The 17,760-nt window shown below is 43.9% G+C and overlaps 1 protein-coding gene across 1 annotated transcript in view; it reads right to left on the bottom strand.

Moving 5' to 3' along the window:
* CNTNAP2 (contactin associated protein 2) overlaps positions 1-17,760 on the bottom strand; it is a 1,228,588-nt gene that overhangs the window by 155,337 nt on the left and 1,055,491 nt on the right. The window contains exon 19 of the mRNA XM_042927363.1: positions 2,049-2,285. Within this exon, the coding sequence (XP_042783297.1) occupies positions 2,049-2,285 (237 nt within the window). The remainder of the gene's footprint in view (positions 1-2,048; positions 2,286-17,760) is intronic.

Raw genomic sequence — 17,760 nt, 5'->3', positions numbered from 1 at the left:
GAACAGGGGAGGGTCAGAGAGAGGGAGACACAGAATCCGAAACAGGCTCCAGGCTCTGAGCTGTCAGCACAGAGCCCGACGCAGGGCTCGAACTCACGGACCACGAGATCGTGACCTGAACCGAAGTCAGCCGTCCAACCGACTGAGGCACCCAGGCGCCCCATGGGGACTGCATTTTAATGTGGCAGTGACTTAAGGAGTAGATAGCATGGCACCTTCTGGGAAAAGTTCATAAAGCCTTGAGAAGCCACATGTGAGCACCACCCCTGGGCTCTGGGAGGTTGGGGCACGGAAGTGGAGAGCCTCATCGCACTAAAAATCCATTTAACCCGATCCAGGGGGAAATAAGCTTAACTCGTGAACTTCTGGAAAGCAGGGGCCATGTCCTTTTTTCTTCGGCTTCCTCATTGATTTTACTTATTATCTTTTCCGATGCCTTGCGAGCATTTGACATTTATAAAAGAGTAGCAGGAGAAGCAAACCAACAAACAAGAGGTGCTTTCTGCTCATATTATGGCGTTTTTGTTTTCTATCCACATTTTTCACAGAGCTAAGCTGATATTATATAGTCGAGGTGGTAGCTTGCCTTTTTTTTTTTTTTCATTTAACATTGAATTACATACAACTTTTTTCTCCACGCTCTTTTCTCCATAAATGTTACTCTTAATGGATACATGGTAGTCCTTAAAATGCTGACTCCCTCTTTTACTAACTATTTTACTACAGTTGAACTTCAAGGTCTTTCCTCATATTTATTTTTACAAATAATAAGAGAATAATAATAGAGGAACATTCTCATGCTGCATCTTTGTCTGGTGTTTGGCTTATTTCTGCCCCTCCAAGCGGGGGAGGGGCAGAGAGTGAGGGAGACACAGAATCCGAAGCAGGCTCCAGGCTCCGAGCTGTCAGCACAGAGCCCGACACGGGGCTTGAACTCACTAACTGCGAGATCATGACCTGAGCCGAAGTCGGACCCTTAACTGACTGAGCCACCCAGGAGCCCCTTGTCTCTAAACTTTTTAACCAAGAGTGAATTGTCCAGAGAAGAAGTCTAAGAATTTACTAGGTTTTAAAACTCAAGCTGACCTGGGTTCATAATGATAATTTTTGCTCCCATGGGAGACAATCCTGATCTTTAAGAATAATCACTGCAGAGCAAGATGGTGGGGGCAATGAGAGAGGTTGTGTCCACTTCTCAGCCCGTATAATCTCTCTGGGAAATGAAGGAGAGACATCTGCTCCCTGATAGACCTACAATATTTCTATTTTTGAAAAAACAATTTTATTAAAACTTTTAAGCATCTTAGAATTAAAGTTTTCTAAGAGGAATGGAACCCTCAGTGTTTGGCACACTTATGTATTTTTAGGACTGCTTGGACTTCTCTGAAAGATCATAAACCCACTGGTATATTCACACAGGACAGCAACTGTAGTCTCACTCTGACCCTCTTGAGTTCCATGCCTATTTGGAGATCAAGATGGTCCCAGACGTTACAAGTGTGAAAACACTCCTGCTTTAAGCAAGCCTTATGAATATATTTTATTTTATGGGATATATTTTATGAATGTAAAATTCTGAGAGGGATTAGGAATGAAAACGTTTCTGTTTTTCTATTTCTATTGAAAGTTATATATGTTCTGTAGGAACCTACTGATACATTATCATAAATCAGGGTAATTCATTGATTTATATTAATTCCACGACTTCAAAGCTCATCTCTATTTAGTATAGCAGTGAATGTATTTGTTTGACAGGAACCAAAAAAAAAAAAATCATCACACATACGAAGCCATCTCATTTTCATGTAATATGATTCTTGTAAAGAACGCGACATGCCTTAGCAAGATTACTACGACACATTGCTAGAAAGCACTCAATGGACAAGTTCCTTTCTTGGCTCTCCTACCGGGATACGAGATTCAAAGACTTGGGTGACTTGCTCAATGTCCTGTGGGGAATAAAGGACGAGGCAAGAACAACCCAGACTTTCTAGAACATTCTGTCCACCCAACATGAAGTAGCAAAGCTTAGGCATCCTTGTCCTTACCAGTGGGTTTGATGAGAACGGCCAAGAAGTCTGTCGTGAAAGAACTGACATACAGAAGGATGCAGGGCGCCTTGGTGGTACTGAAGCTGAAGTGGATCCCCTCGTGGGTCAGGTCCGGAGGGGAGTTGTTCTGATCCGGGGACATGTCTGACCTACTGCCCGACTCTTTGGCACTGACCCCCGATGCCTGGAAGTTATACCGTAGCCACATCCCTTCTTCAAAAAATGCACCGACATCTGTTGAAAAGAAAAAGACAGAAAATTGAAAAACGAAGAGAAATCGGATATGCTGATACCGACAACAACTTAAGCTCAGGTAAACTGTTAATTTTGTAGTAGCCTCAGTTCAGAGGGCAGGTCCTGACTCCGGGAGGGGATCAGATTGGGCTACTTTCTATGGAGATGGATCTTATTTCATCAACATGAATATAAAAAAAAAAAAAAAATCAAGTATGGAGGTCGGTAAATTAAAAAAAAATTAATGGGGCACCTGGGTGGCTTAGTTGGTTGGGTGTCCGATTTCGGCTCAGGTCATGATCTCACGGATGAGTTCGAGCCCCGCGTCGGGCTCTGTGCTGACAGCTCTGAGTCTGGAGTCTGCTTCAGATTCTGTGTCTCCCTCTCTTTCTGCCCTTCCCCTGCTCACATCCCCTCTCTCTCTCAAAAATGAATAAATGTTAAAAAAACTTAAAAAATATTAATAAAAATTAAGAAACTGAAATCATACCGGAAAAAATTTTCATGTACAGTACTTAGGCCAAATAACTAATTTAGGTAGAAGAGATAACCCTGGAAATAAAGGAAGTGGTATAACATAAACACCAGTTTAAGGAGCTCCTGGGTACCCTCTTTGAGACTGGAGTTAGTTTGGACGTTCACAAAGGAGAGCCCTCCGCAAAACCCTGGGGAAGTCCCAGAAGGCTTTGGGCACAGTGCTTAACATCACAAGACGTGAAGCTAGAGAGAACTGGGTTTGAATCTGGCCATAAATTAGCTGTGTGGTTTTATGGGAAGTTACTTAATTTCTTTTTTTTTTTTTTTTTAAGTTTATTTACTTATTTTGAGCGTTGGAGAGTGCAAGCAGGCGAGGGGCAGAGAAACAGGGAGAGAGAGAGAGAATTCCAAGCAGGCTCTGCGCCGAGCACAGAGCCCGATGCAGGGCTTGACGTCATGAACCATGAGATCACGACCTGAGTCCAAACCAAGAGTTGGATGGTTAACCGACTGAGCCACCCGGGCGCCCCTTAACCAACTTCTTGAGGCCTCAGTATTTTATACGTGAAAGAGAGACAATAATAGTGAAAATTACAAAAGATAATGTGAAGCGGTCAGCCCCAAATAAATAGAACCTATTATTATTACTACTATTAAGAAGTTAAAAGAACAGTTGCTAGCCCTTCTTTGGTGTTTGTCGATGGCCTAATCATTGCTAATTGGTTCTTAATCACTTCCTGGCAGCTCAGCCCCTCTGTTGATTCTCCCACTGTTTGCTCCCCAGTGTTCCAACATCACCTCCTAACTCAGGGTGAAGGCTGAGGTTCCCTCTCCAGATTTGTTTGGTCCTCATTGTCACAGCTCCCTTTCCCTCTGCACGTGCCCTTCTGAAAGTGTTTCTCAAACTTCATTGCCTATGGAACCTGTTATTCTCACAACACCCAACGTCCACCAAATTAATACCGTGAAGAACATATTTGGGAAATGCAGCTCAATTGTCATGAGTAGGAGAGGACAAATTCCAAAAGGGTTCTCTCAGCTGGAAATTCAGAAATTTGTCTGTGTTAAATAAGTCTAGAACAGATTTGGTGCGGAGTCATGAATCAGGGTCTGGAGTCAGGCACCTGTGGACGGATCCGGACCTACCTATTAACCGTGTCAACTTGCTAACCAACCTGTTACCCTGCTAAGCAACCTGCAGCATGTGAGACTGTCTTACATAATTAAGAGCTGCCTTGCTTGAAACGCAAGGACCTTTGATGGGAAACACAGGATTAAACAATGCTTAATCCACGCTAGTCACTGAATGACTTACTGGGATGTCTGATGCCATACTGGGAGACCTTTCTGTCCAGCAGAGGGCACGGGAGACACATGTCAACAATTTGCAATCTTTCTGGTGAGTGTTATGGAGGTTAACTCAGCAGATTGTGTGATGAGAACCCTCATCCGAGCTTGCAGGATCCTGAGTTGGCTTTCCCATGCTTTCAGCAGACATCTATTGAGTGCTGTCTGCTGAGGTTACAATCCTTGCTCCTATCAAGCCCTGGATCTAGAGGATTTAGATGACCAGGCATCATCAGAACGCAGTGGGGTAAAGCACAGGACCAGGTGATACAGGGGGTCCTGGAATATGAGGGGCACCGGCCCTGTCTAAAAGGGGCCAGGGAAGACGTCTGGGAGAAAAGACAGGAAGCCGAGACTCAAAGAACCAGAGGCTATGTCAACATGGCGGGAAGCCCAGCTTTCTAGCTGAGGGAGCAGCATGCATCAATGCTTGGAGCAGAGACAGTGCGGTCAGAGGGATCATACCTCGGGTGAAAGTCATAACGTTCTTTTTACATCATCAGTTGTTTATGCAAGACTCATTAGCGCCCCACTACATTTTAGGTTGGGCGTTGGGGAAACAGTGAACGAGAAAGAGGTAATCACTGAGCTCAGCAGTTCAGAGCCCAGTGGGACAGACGGATGCTCCTAGGCCAGCTGCTGTGAAAGTGTCTAACAGGGGCGCCTGAGTGGCTCAGTCGGTTGAGCGTCCAACTTCAGCTCAGGTCATGATCTCACGGTTCGTGAGTTCCAGCCCCGAGTCGGGCTCTGGGCTGACAGCTCAGAGCCTGGAGCCCGCTTGGGATTCTGTGTCTCCCTCTGTCTGCCCCTCCACTGCTTGCACTCTGTCTCTCACATGGTCTCAAAAATAAATAAACATTTAAAAAAATTTAAAAAAAAGAAAGTGTCTAACAGATGGTGGGGGCTGGGGTTGGGCGAGGGGGTCAGTCAAGGGGTGCAAGCAGGGCAGGTCGCCTGAAGCAGACACACCAGGGGGTTCACTGGGCCACCAGAGAGGTTCTACCAGAGGACGAGGGCTCATTATCTGAGAACATCTTTGGGCCACGCAGGAGAGAAGGGGTCGAGCTGGTGCCTGGAGGTCGTGGAGTCTTCTGAACAAGCCAAGAGGCAGAGAGACAGGGGCAACGTATTGGAAGAGAGAAATGTATCTGGTGGTTGAAACTCAAGATCAAATCCCGAAGAACCTGGGCCTAGGGAGGGCTTCTGGGCAGTAGAGGCGGAGGAAGCCCCAGGCACCCCAGCTACAGATGCCACACATCGCCGGCAAGAACCCGGGCTTCCCTGAGCCACCTTCAGTTACTGCACTTCCAGAGAGTGGGCCGAACCGAGCCCCCGATAACATTTGTCTGCTGAAATGCTGGTTCCCGGGCCTAGCTCCAGAAGTTAGCTCTGAGGCCTCGACTCAGAGGGTCTTGGGAATCAGCAGGTAGAACAGGTTCCCCGGACGATAATTGTGCACACAGGGGTTTGAGATCCCGGGAGCCTAAGCCGAGGCAGGACGGCGCACCTGGCCGAGGAGGTAGCTGGGCGGTCCCGAGGGGGTGAGCCATTATGCATTCTTCAGCTAGAGGGGCGACCGTCCTCCCAAGGCAGATCATGAACAGAAATTCAGAAAGCGAAGGGTTTTAGATAAACAGACCAAAAAACATGCTACAGAGAGTACTTTTGGTGTATTTTAGAGTCATCATTAGAAAGCTTTATGGATTCATGTCAGTTCTGGAGGAAGGAGAATACCAGGCTCGAAAAGTGTTATTCTAAAACTACATCATAAACCAACTGTTAAGCCAAGGCCTGGGAGTGCCGTGAACCACGTCGGTTTCCCAGTGGCAGATTTACGGCTGTCACTTCGCTGTTTTACACGGTTTTTAAGGAAATGCCAAATCAGGGTTTGCAATATCATTTAGGAAAGGAGGACTCCCATCCTTTCTGAATGAATGACTAAAATAACGCTAATTTAACAAGCCCCAAATAACATCTTTTCCCTCACTAAATGATCAAATATTACTGATGTAGAATGTGTAATTTATAGTTTTATACTAATACGAGATAGCTTATGTTTTATGATATTCGTTTTTTAGATGGAAAAAATGACTAACTTGGAGTCTTTTTTACTCTAAGATGTATTATAAAAGAGATTTGTTGAACTATATCATGTTTCTCAAAATTCCGAACAATGGTGCATCATCTGCAGGTTCAGGATCATAAGGATGCCAGAAACCCTGAAAGCAGGCAAGCTACCTTGTCATAATCGCTTCTCGGTTCTCGAAATGGGCCCCTGACTGACGAAGAAAAGTCGGCGAATGTTTGGAATAAAATACACAAAACTGTCCATCCCAGAATAATACCATAAAGATATCCTTTCCCTCGCGTAACCAAATCCCTGACACTTACCATGGAAGAGAAATGGCGCTCACCTGTTACTGTTATGTATTTTTATTTATTTATTTTTTGACAGAGATAGTGAGAGTGCACGTGGGCAAGTGGGGGAGAGGCAGAGGGCGAGGGAGAAAGAGAATCCCAAGCAGTCTCCGTGCCAGCAAAGAGCCTGACGTGGGGCTTGATCTCATAATGGTGAGATCACTACCTGAGCTGTGTGAGATCATGACCTGAACTGAAATCAAGAGTCTGATGCTCGACTGAGACACTCAGGTGCCCCACTTACCCCCATAATTAAATTGCCCCTGATCCCTTCCTTCTCATGCTCAAGAATCCCATTTCTTTTTGCCTTTTCACTTAGGGTGTATTTTGCAACCTGATTCTTTTCATTCTCTCACTTCCCCAAGAGCATCTGAAATTGAAAGTCCCCAACTCTACAAAGGCGCTCTTTTCCAAAAGCTTATTTTAAAGTCAGTAACTTGCAGGGCGCCTGGATGGCTCAGTGGGTTAAGCGTCCGACTTCAGCTCAGGTCACGATCTCATGGTTCGTGGGTTAGAGCCCCGAGTCGGGCTCTGTGCTGCCAGCTCGGAGCCTGGAGCCTGCTTCGGATTCTGTGTCTCCCTCTCTCTCTCTCTGCCCCTCCCCTGCTCATGCTCTGTCTGTCTCTGTCTCAAAGTAAATAAAAACATTAAAAAAAGATTAAGTCAGCAACTTGCAACTTGGACATACTTCCCCACGGGAACAATGTTGTAAGCGACGGTTACTTTGCCGAGAGAGTCCACAAATGCTGAATAACCAACCGGATGGGTAAATACAAGAGAACTGCAGAGCATCATCGGTTTTAACAATTAAAACAGAAACAACAAAAGAGTCAAGGTTTATTTCAAATGTGGGGATTCCAGAGAACTCTGCTCCCATAAGTATTTCATCTAACGAATCCAGGGGTATGCTGGTAAATGTGAAATATCTCGTTCCCCGGGTAGGGGAAGCCCTGATTTGTAGTGTTTGCCTATCTCCATGGTGTAAACAGCCCCCGCGGGCTGATTTCCAGCTGCCTGCACATCTCTACATACAGAGTTGAGTCCCAGAGGGTCTGGTCTCCCAGCCTGTGTGAACTGCGTCCAGCAGGTGGTCTCATGCAGTCACTGACCCAGTCCCTCAAGCAAACCACATTGACTGGCCATAACTGGGTGGCTCAAACAACAGAGGTCTATTCTCACAGTTCTGGGGGAGATACGTCTAAGATCGAGGTGCCAGCTGATTCTTTCCCTGGTGTGGTCTCTCTTCCTGGCTTGCAGACAGACATGTTCTTGCTTTGTGCTTATATGGCAGAGAGAGAGGTGGGGAGTTAAAGGAGAGAGGACTAGCTTTCTGGTCTCTTCCTCTTCTCATAAGGGCACTGATCCCATCCTGGGGGCCCCACCCTCATGACCTCATCTAAACCTAAGTACGACTTCCAAAAGCCTGAAGGCTTCAACACAGAAACTTGGGGGGTCACAAACATTCAGCCCATAACAGAAGGCTTCTTTCTTTTTATCTTCTGCTGTAAACAAACACTTTCATATTTACTTACTCCTTCCTGCCGTCCACAGCTCTGTTCTATCTCATCCCGGAACCCCGGATCCTAAAAGCTCTCTACAGCTTCTATAAAATCTAGGAGGAATGGCTGGGGAGCAGACCCCATACTGGAGAAAACACAGACCTGAGCCCCAGCCTCAGGAAGCTTTCTCATGGCTGAATTCCATTGCTCAGAATGATCATGCTCATTAACTGCTTTTCCATTAATCATCTAGTGAAAAACTTAAGTAAGTGTTGTGGAGTTCTGGTCCTAGAAATCTTGGCCATCACCCCTCTGCATATATCCTGGTCCTGCATTAGACCTGGCCTCTTCCAAGGCGATCTGCAAGGCCCAGCTCTTCTTCAACTTGGTTCCGGTTGTACTCCCAAGGACCCGCTATCCTGAAATACAGCCAGTTTCTCTCCTGGCCTTACACTGGCAATATCTGCTTTTTCTCCCCAAGTATATGTACCTCTTTGGATTTCCCTCCTGCATTTTTTACTCTGTTTGCTGGATGTTTCCTTCAATTTACTATAGTCATTTTGGACTAACAGCATTGAGCCAGGATGGGTTAATGTTCACCTTTACTTGTTCTGTTTCCCCAGATGAATACATAACTTTTGTAACCCTTTCCTACCCCTCTCTAAAGGCCAGGTCAGTTTCTATGTAATAAGCTTCAAGCTCTGAATCTGCAAAGGGGTGAAAAGACACCAAGGAGAAATCTCTCAACTTTAGCCTGAATGGCATGTGCTACCCATGAGATACAAGTGTAGAGTGTATTACTTTAATCACATCGATAAGCTATATGATCTCTGAGTTGAACTGTGTGGGAGCCGGGGGCCCTCTTTGCTTGGAGTTCAAGAGTCAATGGCACTGAACATCTTTGCTCTAGTCTCAAGTGGGAAGATAGTTTGTATCCAGAATTTCCACGGTCATGCTCCTGAAACTGTGTTAATAAGCATACTGGAAAATATGGTGGTCAACAGGTTAGACTGCTCTAGAAAGAGCAAGTGGGGAGAGGACCCCATCCCGGTAACCTCCACCTGACACATGCAGTCAGCGATTAATGTATATATGGGGAGGGCAGGGATCCAAAGATGTGGGTTTAATCTTGGTTTTGCCACCCACCAGTCCTGGTCTGGTCAGGACCGTTTAATTGCTGTGGGCTTTAAATCATTCCCATCTTAAAGCAATCCTCCCTTGAACTTACATCTTCCTCTGGCTAGCAACCAGTCTTCTTTGTATATTCTTTATTTTTGAAGTGTCTTCTACAAGCTGTGAAGCGAGTAGAGATTTAGCAAGGAGCAAATGATATTTAAGTTAATCACTGAAGGAGCATGAGATTGAAGTGGTATTGGGGACAGAGCCGGCATCCTAAAAGAGAGAAAGAGCATGTGCAAAGGACCTGGGGAAGGAGGGAATGTTGAAGGCCAATGCAAAGAAAGCCAAGAAGGTGAAAAGGCAAAAATTCAGGGGAGAGTGGCAGGAAGTGAGTCTAGAAAGAGTGGTATGTTGGGGATTTTTTTGTGTAGAAAGTAAAGGGTAACTCTGGAGGGTCTCAAGTAGAGGTGACATAATCTGATTTGCAGTTTTAAAAGATCATTCTGGCTGCAGTTTGGTAAATGGTTGGTATGAGAGGAGAGTGTGTTGCCCCTAAACTTAAATTTCATCCTTTTTATTACAATTTGGAATATCACTGGGGGTGGGGGAGGTGGTCACTAGATACATTTCAACGAATCTGTAAATCTTCTGAAACTTCAGGCAAAAAGTGCATATGCATTTTTCTGGGGAGAGGGCTCATAGCTTTTAATGTTGTTGTTGTTTTTGTTTGTTTGTTTGTTTGTTTGTTTGTTTGCTTTTTTACTTTTGAGGGTGGGGAGAGGGGAAGAGGATTCAAAGCAGACTCCGTGCTGACAGCACCTTGCCTGATGCGGGGCTCGAACTCATGAACCCTGAGATCATGACCTGAAGTTGGACACTTCACCGACTGAGCCACCCTCGCGCCCCAGAGAGAGTTAGAGGGTTAGTAGTTTTAATCAGCGTTCATGACTTCCCCATCAAAAGCTTAAGGAAACATAGTAAGAATCACTTCACTCAGAAATGACACACTGAGACGCTGGGTGTGGGTAGGGCTCTGTGCGAGAGGCTGCCCCTCCGGGTGACCTTCATCACCCTCATTCATTACCTGGCCCTGGTCTTCCCCAGCCCATCTCCCATTCCCTGCACCCTCGGCCTGCAGTCTGGCCACACTGGCTTACTTGCTTATAGAACTTCTGCATCCTTCCCGGCCGGCCGTCTCTACTGCTTTCCGTTATGGCCCTCATTCGTGCTCCCAGCCGGTGTCGGCACCTAAGTGCCACACGCAGGGAAAAGCTCCTCCGAGAGTGCCCTCACGGCTCTTTGTTACAACTTGAGTCCAACAAGTGTAACTTGTTTGCTTTGAATTTAGTAAACATTTCTTGGAATCTCGCTATGTGCCAGGCATGTGCTGATAACAAAAGCAAATTCGAGCCAAGGACTTTTCCCCAAAGAAGTTCACAGTTGGTTGGGAGATAAGCACCTCATTAGAATACAGTGTGAGGTCCAGACTAACAGAGTAGAAACAGGGGGAGGGGAAGGTCTGGGCTTCTTCACGAGAAAGGTGACAGTGAATATGTATTTGCAAGATGCACAAGGCGGGCAGCTCCCTCCTGCTCTCTGCCCAGTGTGGGGAAAAAACGTGAACAAAGGCACGCGGAGTGGTGTTCAGGAAATGATGTCTGAGTTTTTCAACCTTGGCTGTGTATATATATATATATATATATATATATATATATATATATGCACACACACACACACACACACATCTGTATATATATATATGCAAATCTAAGGCAAACTGTCAGAAAATCTGATTTAATCGGTCTGAGGAAAGGCCAGCCTATTTTACTATTTTCTGAGATTACTGCAGCGTGTGGCCAGGGTTGAGCACCGCTGTTGTAGGTAGTTGGGAACCGGGTATGAAACATGGGGTGGAACCTGGCCAGCACCTGCTGCTGGAAGACGAGGCCACGTTGAGGTTTACGAAGGGTCTTGAATTGCTTACTTAAAAAAAATCTGTTTTATGTTTATTTATTTTTGAGAGAGAGAGAGACAGAGCATGAGTGGAGGAGGGGCAGAGAGGGAGACACAGAATCCAAAGCAGGCTCCAGGCTCCGAGCTGTGAGCTGTCAGCAGAGAGCCTGACGCGGGGCTTGAACTCGGGAACCAAGAGGTCATGACCTGAGCCAAAGTCGGACACTTAACTGACCGAGCCACCCAGGCACCCCTTGAATCGCTTACTTTTAAAATTTTTAGGAGAACGATATACTTGGAAGTCATTTCAAATTTACAGAAAAGTTGCAAGATTGGTACCAAGAACCATACCCTTCATATCCAGATTCTCTTACTTTTAACATTTCACCATATTTCTGTGTGTGTATTTTATGGGTGTGTATATATGTATGTATATGTGTGTATATATATGTACATATATATATATATATATACATACTAATTCCTGAATCATTTAAAAGCAAGCTGGAGTCAGTAAATAAACATCAACCTGACCCTACTGTTGCATTATGGTCCCACTTCTGGAAATATATATATATACAGACACAAATATTCGCGTGTACACACAAATAGTTTTGGAGAACCATCATGAGGCTGTATGTATACGTAAGCATATATATATATATTTCCATGTAGAAAGTTTTTTTTAAATGCTTATTTATTTTGAGACAGAGAGAGAGAGAGACAGAAGGCAAGTGGCGGAGGGCAGAGAGAGGAGGAGAGAGAGAATCCCAGAGTCCGCGCTGTTGGCTCAGAGCCCGTCGAGGGGCTCCACCTCACCAACTGCGAGATCGTGACCTGAGTCGAAGTCAAGAGTCGGATGCCTAACCGACGGAGCCACCAGGTGCCCCGAGAGTTTTTGTAAAATAAGCAGGCAGCAGAGTGGGCTCATCTCTTTCATAATGGAGTGGGAACAGGAGAGAGAGGGAAGGCAAATGGAGAGACCAGGAAGTTCGAAGTTGAATGCTTTGTTTGTACATCTGGTAGTTCACTAACATGGATTTTTGAGGGTAAGAGTAATCTTATCCAGTCTTGGCCGTCAGCAGAAACGCAACTAATACTTATTGAACTGAGCTGAACCAAATTTGAATTTTTTTTAATAACAACAGTATATTCAGCTAGTTGGTCCATAATGACCCTTCCCAGTTGATATTTCTCAATTTCATTCCCTTTGTAAAGTAGCTTTTTTTTTTTTAACGTTGATTCAGTTTTGAGAGACAGAGAGAGCATGAGTGGAGGAGGGACAGAGAGGGAGACACAGAATCCAAAGTAGGCTCCAGGCTCTGAGCTGTCAGCACAGAGCCCGATGTGGGTCTTGAACCCACGAATTGTGGGATCGTGACCTGAGCTGAAGTCAGACACTTAACTGAATGAGCCACCCAGGCATTCCTGTAACGTGGGTTTCTTGGGAGAAATGCCATTCTGTCAACTTAGTCATTGTCATTAATTATAATAGCAGTTTCTTAATCAAAGTGTTATAAGATGCATTTAGAATAATACATCCAAAAGAAGGAAATGATTTGCAATTTAACAGATGGTCTTCATTTTGACTGCTTTATCTTCTCTTTATTGGCTTTGTAAACTGGAGTGTTATTTGGACAGACAGGTCAATTGCTTGAATCGCTTTAGTGGATAAAGTTGTCCCCCAGTCGAATGCCTCTGCCTCGTGTCACCTCTGCTCTGCTCACTTCATCATCTGCTATGAAGCTGTTGCTTTCAGGAGTTACATTATCTGTTCAATTATTTATTTGTAAAATTTTTAAATTATGTAATTTATGCCTTTTGCAGACACGAGGTGGTGTCTCTTCATTCTGTTGATAAGCAGCAGGTTGCTTATCAAAGAAGTTGCTGCTTCTTTGCTCTGAACACTAAGCAGCCCAAATTTTCTTGCTTGCTCAGCTGAACTGGGAGCCAAGTAGAATTCTGGACTGTAAGGGCTCTTGAGGGTAAGTGCTATTTTTCATTCACCATTATAGCCCCAGAACCTAGTAGAAAGAGCTACTTACAGAAAGTTTGTTGATTCGGTGAGGGCACTTTTGACTTGCAGCCAGATTCATGTTTACATGCCATAAAGAAATGAGTTTCTCTTGAGTTCCCGCAATGTGTCAGTCGCAATAGGCAATTTTCATATATTATATTATTTAATGAAGTATTCAGCAGCAACACTTTTGGTGTAGATGTTATCATCCTTATTTCACAGATAAGGTAACTGAGGCTTAAGGGAATAATTTGGCCAACGTCATCATACTAATCAGGAAGGGATAGTCAAATACAGATTTTTCTAGACTTCATAGCCGACGCTCCCAGCCACGCTCAAAGCAAGTTCCAGCTGTTTTCAAAGAATTCCGCAAACTGATTTGTTTGCCAGTTTCTTCTCTTGGAATTTTAAAAGGAAGTTAGTTACCAAGTAACCACTGATTGTTTACTACTCACAGACATAAAGACACGATTGACTCCTTAAGTGATAAAATTCTATTTTTTCTACCGCCTAAGACCTTAATAGAAAAGAACAACCAGAAAATCCACCAATGTCTTATTATTTAGGATCAACTTTGGTTACAGTAAAGCGATTTCTATTTTGAGTTAAACAACAACAACAACAAAGCCACACCTGAAAGTGTGGATGGCTGTGAGATCTGAGACTCTGACATATAGTTCCTAAAATCCAGAGCCATTTCCATTCACTGATTATTCTGATTAAAATAGGACATCGATTTTGACATGTTCTTTTCCTTGACCAAGGAAGGTAAATGGAACTACAGATTATGACTTTGCTTACTGTTCCTACTCATGTCGCCCGTTTTGTCCACGTGACTCCTTTATCCGGTGTGTTAATTAAACCTTGAGATTTGTGGAAATGTTCTAACCTAGCCCTGAACCGTCCTTCAGTCAATACAAACCACCCTCAAAACTGCTGCCTCTTTAGAGAACGTGCCACGCTGTGTAGGTGGCTTTAATGTGGGTAAAGCCACATTACTCTTAATGAGTAAGACTCCATCACAACTGGAGTCTCACTCATCAAATGGGAGGTGGGTTCCTGTGGGTAATGATGACAGTTGGATAAACAGAGTAATTGAAAGAAACTCATGTAGGGTCCCTCTCTTGAACGGGGCAAGAATGCATGAGGTACTAGCAGCTCACGGCATTCTGCTTCGTGCAACTCAAGAAGCAGGTTATGTCCCCATAAAGTTGTTTGAGGCCTCACAGGCTTTCTGGACGTTATGAGCGTAGATGACACCATGCTTCTTGAGAAAAAAAAGAGATGCCTCCTGAAAACTATTTGTGAGTGATGCCGTACAGAGTCTAAGAAGTGGCCAAAGGCCATGAGGCTCCTCCCCAGGCCAAGAGCAGGCAGCCTTCACACCGAGTCTCACATCCCCACATTGAGCTGCCTATCTGGTTTGGCCATGGTCACCCACCCGGATTTTTTTTTTTTTTTTTTTTTTTTTTTTGTGCTGGTATCACTTGTTTCTGTGAGAGCTAGACTTAAACATTCATTCTTTTGTGAAATAAATTCAAAGTATAGCAATTCCAAAGGCTTTCTCACACTAAACTACAATTGGTAGCTTACATTTGCATGTACCAAAGGCCAAAGAAGGGCTCCTTGGGCACACACCATATTTTGTCTGATGTATCTCCAGAGTCCAGTACTTTTCCTACAACTTACTAGGTATTGAATGCACACACACGGAATTAATGATGGATTGATGGTATTCTGGACCAGTTTGGCCATCTTCACATTTTTCTCAGAGCCGGAACCCCAACCCCCTCTGCTTAAAGAACACTGAAGACACTTTGGTAACCTATTTCTATTACCATCTACCACTTTTTGAGGATCATTTCTTCAAACTTCAAAGACAATAAAATATGGGTTATAAAGCAAAGATTCACCTCAAAGAAACCAAGAAATAATTGGCTATCGGTACATTTTGGGCAAAAAAAGTCCAGGATTATGAATTATCCAGAGTTGATTTTGAAAATAAGATTGTCGTAAAAAAAAGTAATTATACTTTGCCTGCCTCTTGGTGGAAGAAGTCTAAAAGGAAAAAGAAGTAAAAACGAGCAGGGGAGGAAGGAAAAAGAAGAAAAAGAATGAATTTAGGACACTCATTCACTGAATTACTACACACTGCCTTGAATGACTGGACTCTGCCCCACAACAGTGAGGACTCTCTTGAAATCCTCGCGTACATGCTTGTAATCTGTTGGGGGAAATCAACCTTGTAGGGCATTTGCTGGGTCCTCTTTTCCTTCTACTCCAGTGAAAACAATATTTTCAAGTGAGGAGATAGCTTCAGTTATAAAACTGACAACTAAAATTTTACTTTAATGGTTTCCCCCTCTATTAGAAACTTTTCCCCTCTGTAGGTTCTTTGAGCATGCCCCTCTTTTTTTGCATCACATCTGTGGAAAAAGAATAGATTTATTCATTGTTGCATGCAACAAATTTATTCTTATAGGAAATAAATTAAAAATACTTGCATAAGGCTTTCTACATGGATCTACAGGACTCTCTCTCTCTTTACATATATATAAAATCAACCTCAAAGTGATTTTCCAGAATAGGAGTGCGCATATGTGTGTGCACGTGTGTGTGTTTTCAGCAAATATGTCTGGAAATGTGTGTGCACATATTTTTCCCCAGAAAACACATACGTGTACAAACACACGCACGGGAGCGTGCATGCATGTGCACGTGCGCACGCAAACACACACACACACACACACACACACACTTTCTAGAGTAACAAAAAATGGTTTTCAAAAAAAAATGGTTTTTCAGAAAGCATGTGTTGTGTAGTGACATGCTGAGACCCGGTTTGCCTGAGTGTTTGCTCATGACCTGTTTTTGACACAAAAGGAGCAGTAAAAGCAGCCACAGGTGGCAGGACAGACGCCAATGCAACGAAGGAATCACTGCACGTGAATTTCTGGGACTGCTCAGGGTCAAGGATTCTCTAAAAAGCTCTGTGCTACATCCAGCACCTTGGCCAGTCATCCAAGGAAACAGTCTGAGGACACAGGTTGCTGGTATTTTAAGGCTTTAGTCTTATGTCTAGTGTAGAGGACTGTGACTCAGGAAGTGAGATTGTCCCTGTTCCCAACTTACTCATTTTCCTCTCCTGCCTGTCACGTTCTCCTCCAGAAACACAGCTCAACAGCCACATCCACCACTTAAACTGTTACATTTTCCTGTCTATTGCCATCTCTTTTGCTCCACAGTTTGGGAAAAGCATAAAATCCTCAGTTCATTCCAGTTTCTCACTTTTCAATAGTCCCAAGTATAACAAAATGCCTACAAATATAGCCCTGATCTAATGGTGCCTCTGGGTTTAGAAGTCATGGTGACCATGGATGGTGATTTCAAATGCCTGCTGCCCGCCCATTCCTGATTCCATTCTAATTGGAGTCGGCCCGCTGGAGGAGAGGAGGAAGCCTCGCTGCATGCGAAACCAGCTTCAGCTCAACCAGCTGCCTCTGAAAATTAGAGAAACCAACCACGTGAGTCTTTCCATGTCAATGAAAAAAAGAAAACCTTTAAGGACAAACTGTTTTAATGAATTCAGTCATAAGGTAAAAAAATTAAAAAAAAAGAGAGTAAGAGTTGAGCTTGGCAGTTGGAAGAAATGGGGTAAAAATTAAACTTTCGAGGCTGATGGACATTGATAGATAATGGTTATGAGACCAAAAGGCAGAGAGACATAAACAGCGAGATAAAGCAAACCCTCACAGGTAGCATGGTTTAACGGGAGCACTGGGTGTTTTAAGGCTTGGAGCCCTTTCTTCTCTCTCTTTTAGCAAAGACCACAGGCCCTTCTCTTTAGTCATGGTAATTAGTGAAAGCACATGGCAACCACGATCTGATCATCAAAAATACTCTTTCCAAGCGACATTGGCTTCGTACTTATTTTTATTCTGATGTTTGAATATAATTCTGACATTTGTGAACAGAGGTACAATGTCCAGGCAGCTTAGGAGTGGGTAAGAAGACGGCAGGTTTCTGAACCTCTGTTGACGCAGGAATGGGGGTATCACTGCTTACACAGAATCACATCACCTGGACCCAGGGCACCTCCCCACTTTCTCAAAAGCTCAGCGCCAATGACAAGAGGGTTTACCACTTATGGAGAGTTAGGAACGATGATACTTAGCTTGACAACATCTCGAGGTACGTGTTATTATTGAGTTCTTACAGATGAGGGAATGGAGACTCAGAGAAGTGAGTAACTGGCTTATGGTCACACATCTAGCAAATTCTTACTACTAACTCCTCGGTTGTGCTGTCTTTCAATCTTTCTCCACAGACTACCTGGAAGAAAGATCTAAAAAATAAATTTAGCATTTTTCTTTAAAAAAATTATTGTGGAAGGTGATAACCACGGTAAGGTGGGTTCTGAAGGTCTGGGAGACAGAGGGCCACAGTTCCTACAAGAGGAGTCTGTGAGATGCTCTACATCAGCACTGTCCAATAGAAATGTAGTGTGAGCCACATTTGTAGTTTTAAGTTCTCTTGTATCCATATTAAAAAAGTAAAAAAAAAGTGCTGAATTAATTTTAATAACATATTGTATTTAATTTAGTACATCCAAGATATGATTCTTTCAACATGTTATCTATAATGA

The sequence above is a fragment of the Panthera leo genome, chromosome A2, assembly GCF_018350215.1.
Source record: "Panthera leo isolate Ple1 chromosome A2, P.leo_Ple1_pat1.1, whole genome shotgun sequence".
Classification (NCBI taxonomy): domain Eukaryota; kingdom Metazoa; phylum Chordata; class Mammalia; order Carnivora; family Felidae; genus Panthera; species Panthera leo.
This window is presented reverse-complemented; position numbering and strand designations above follow the sequence as displayed.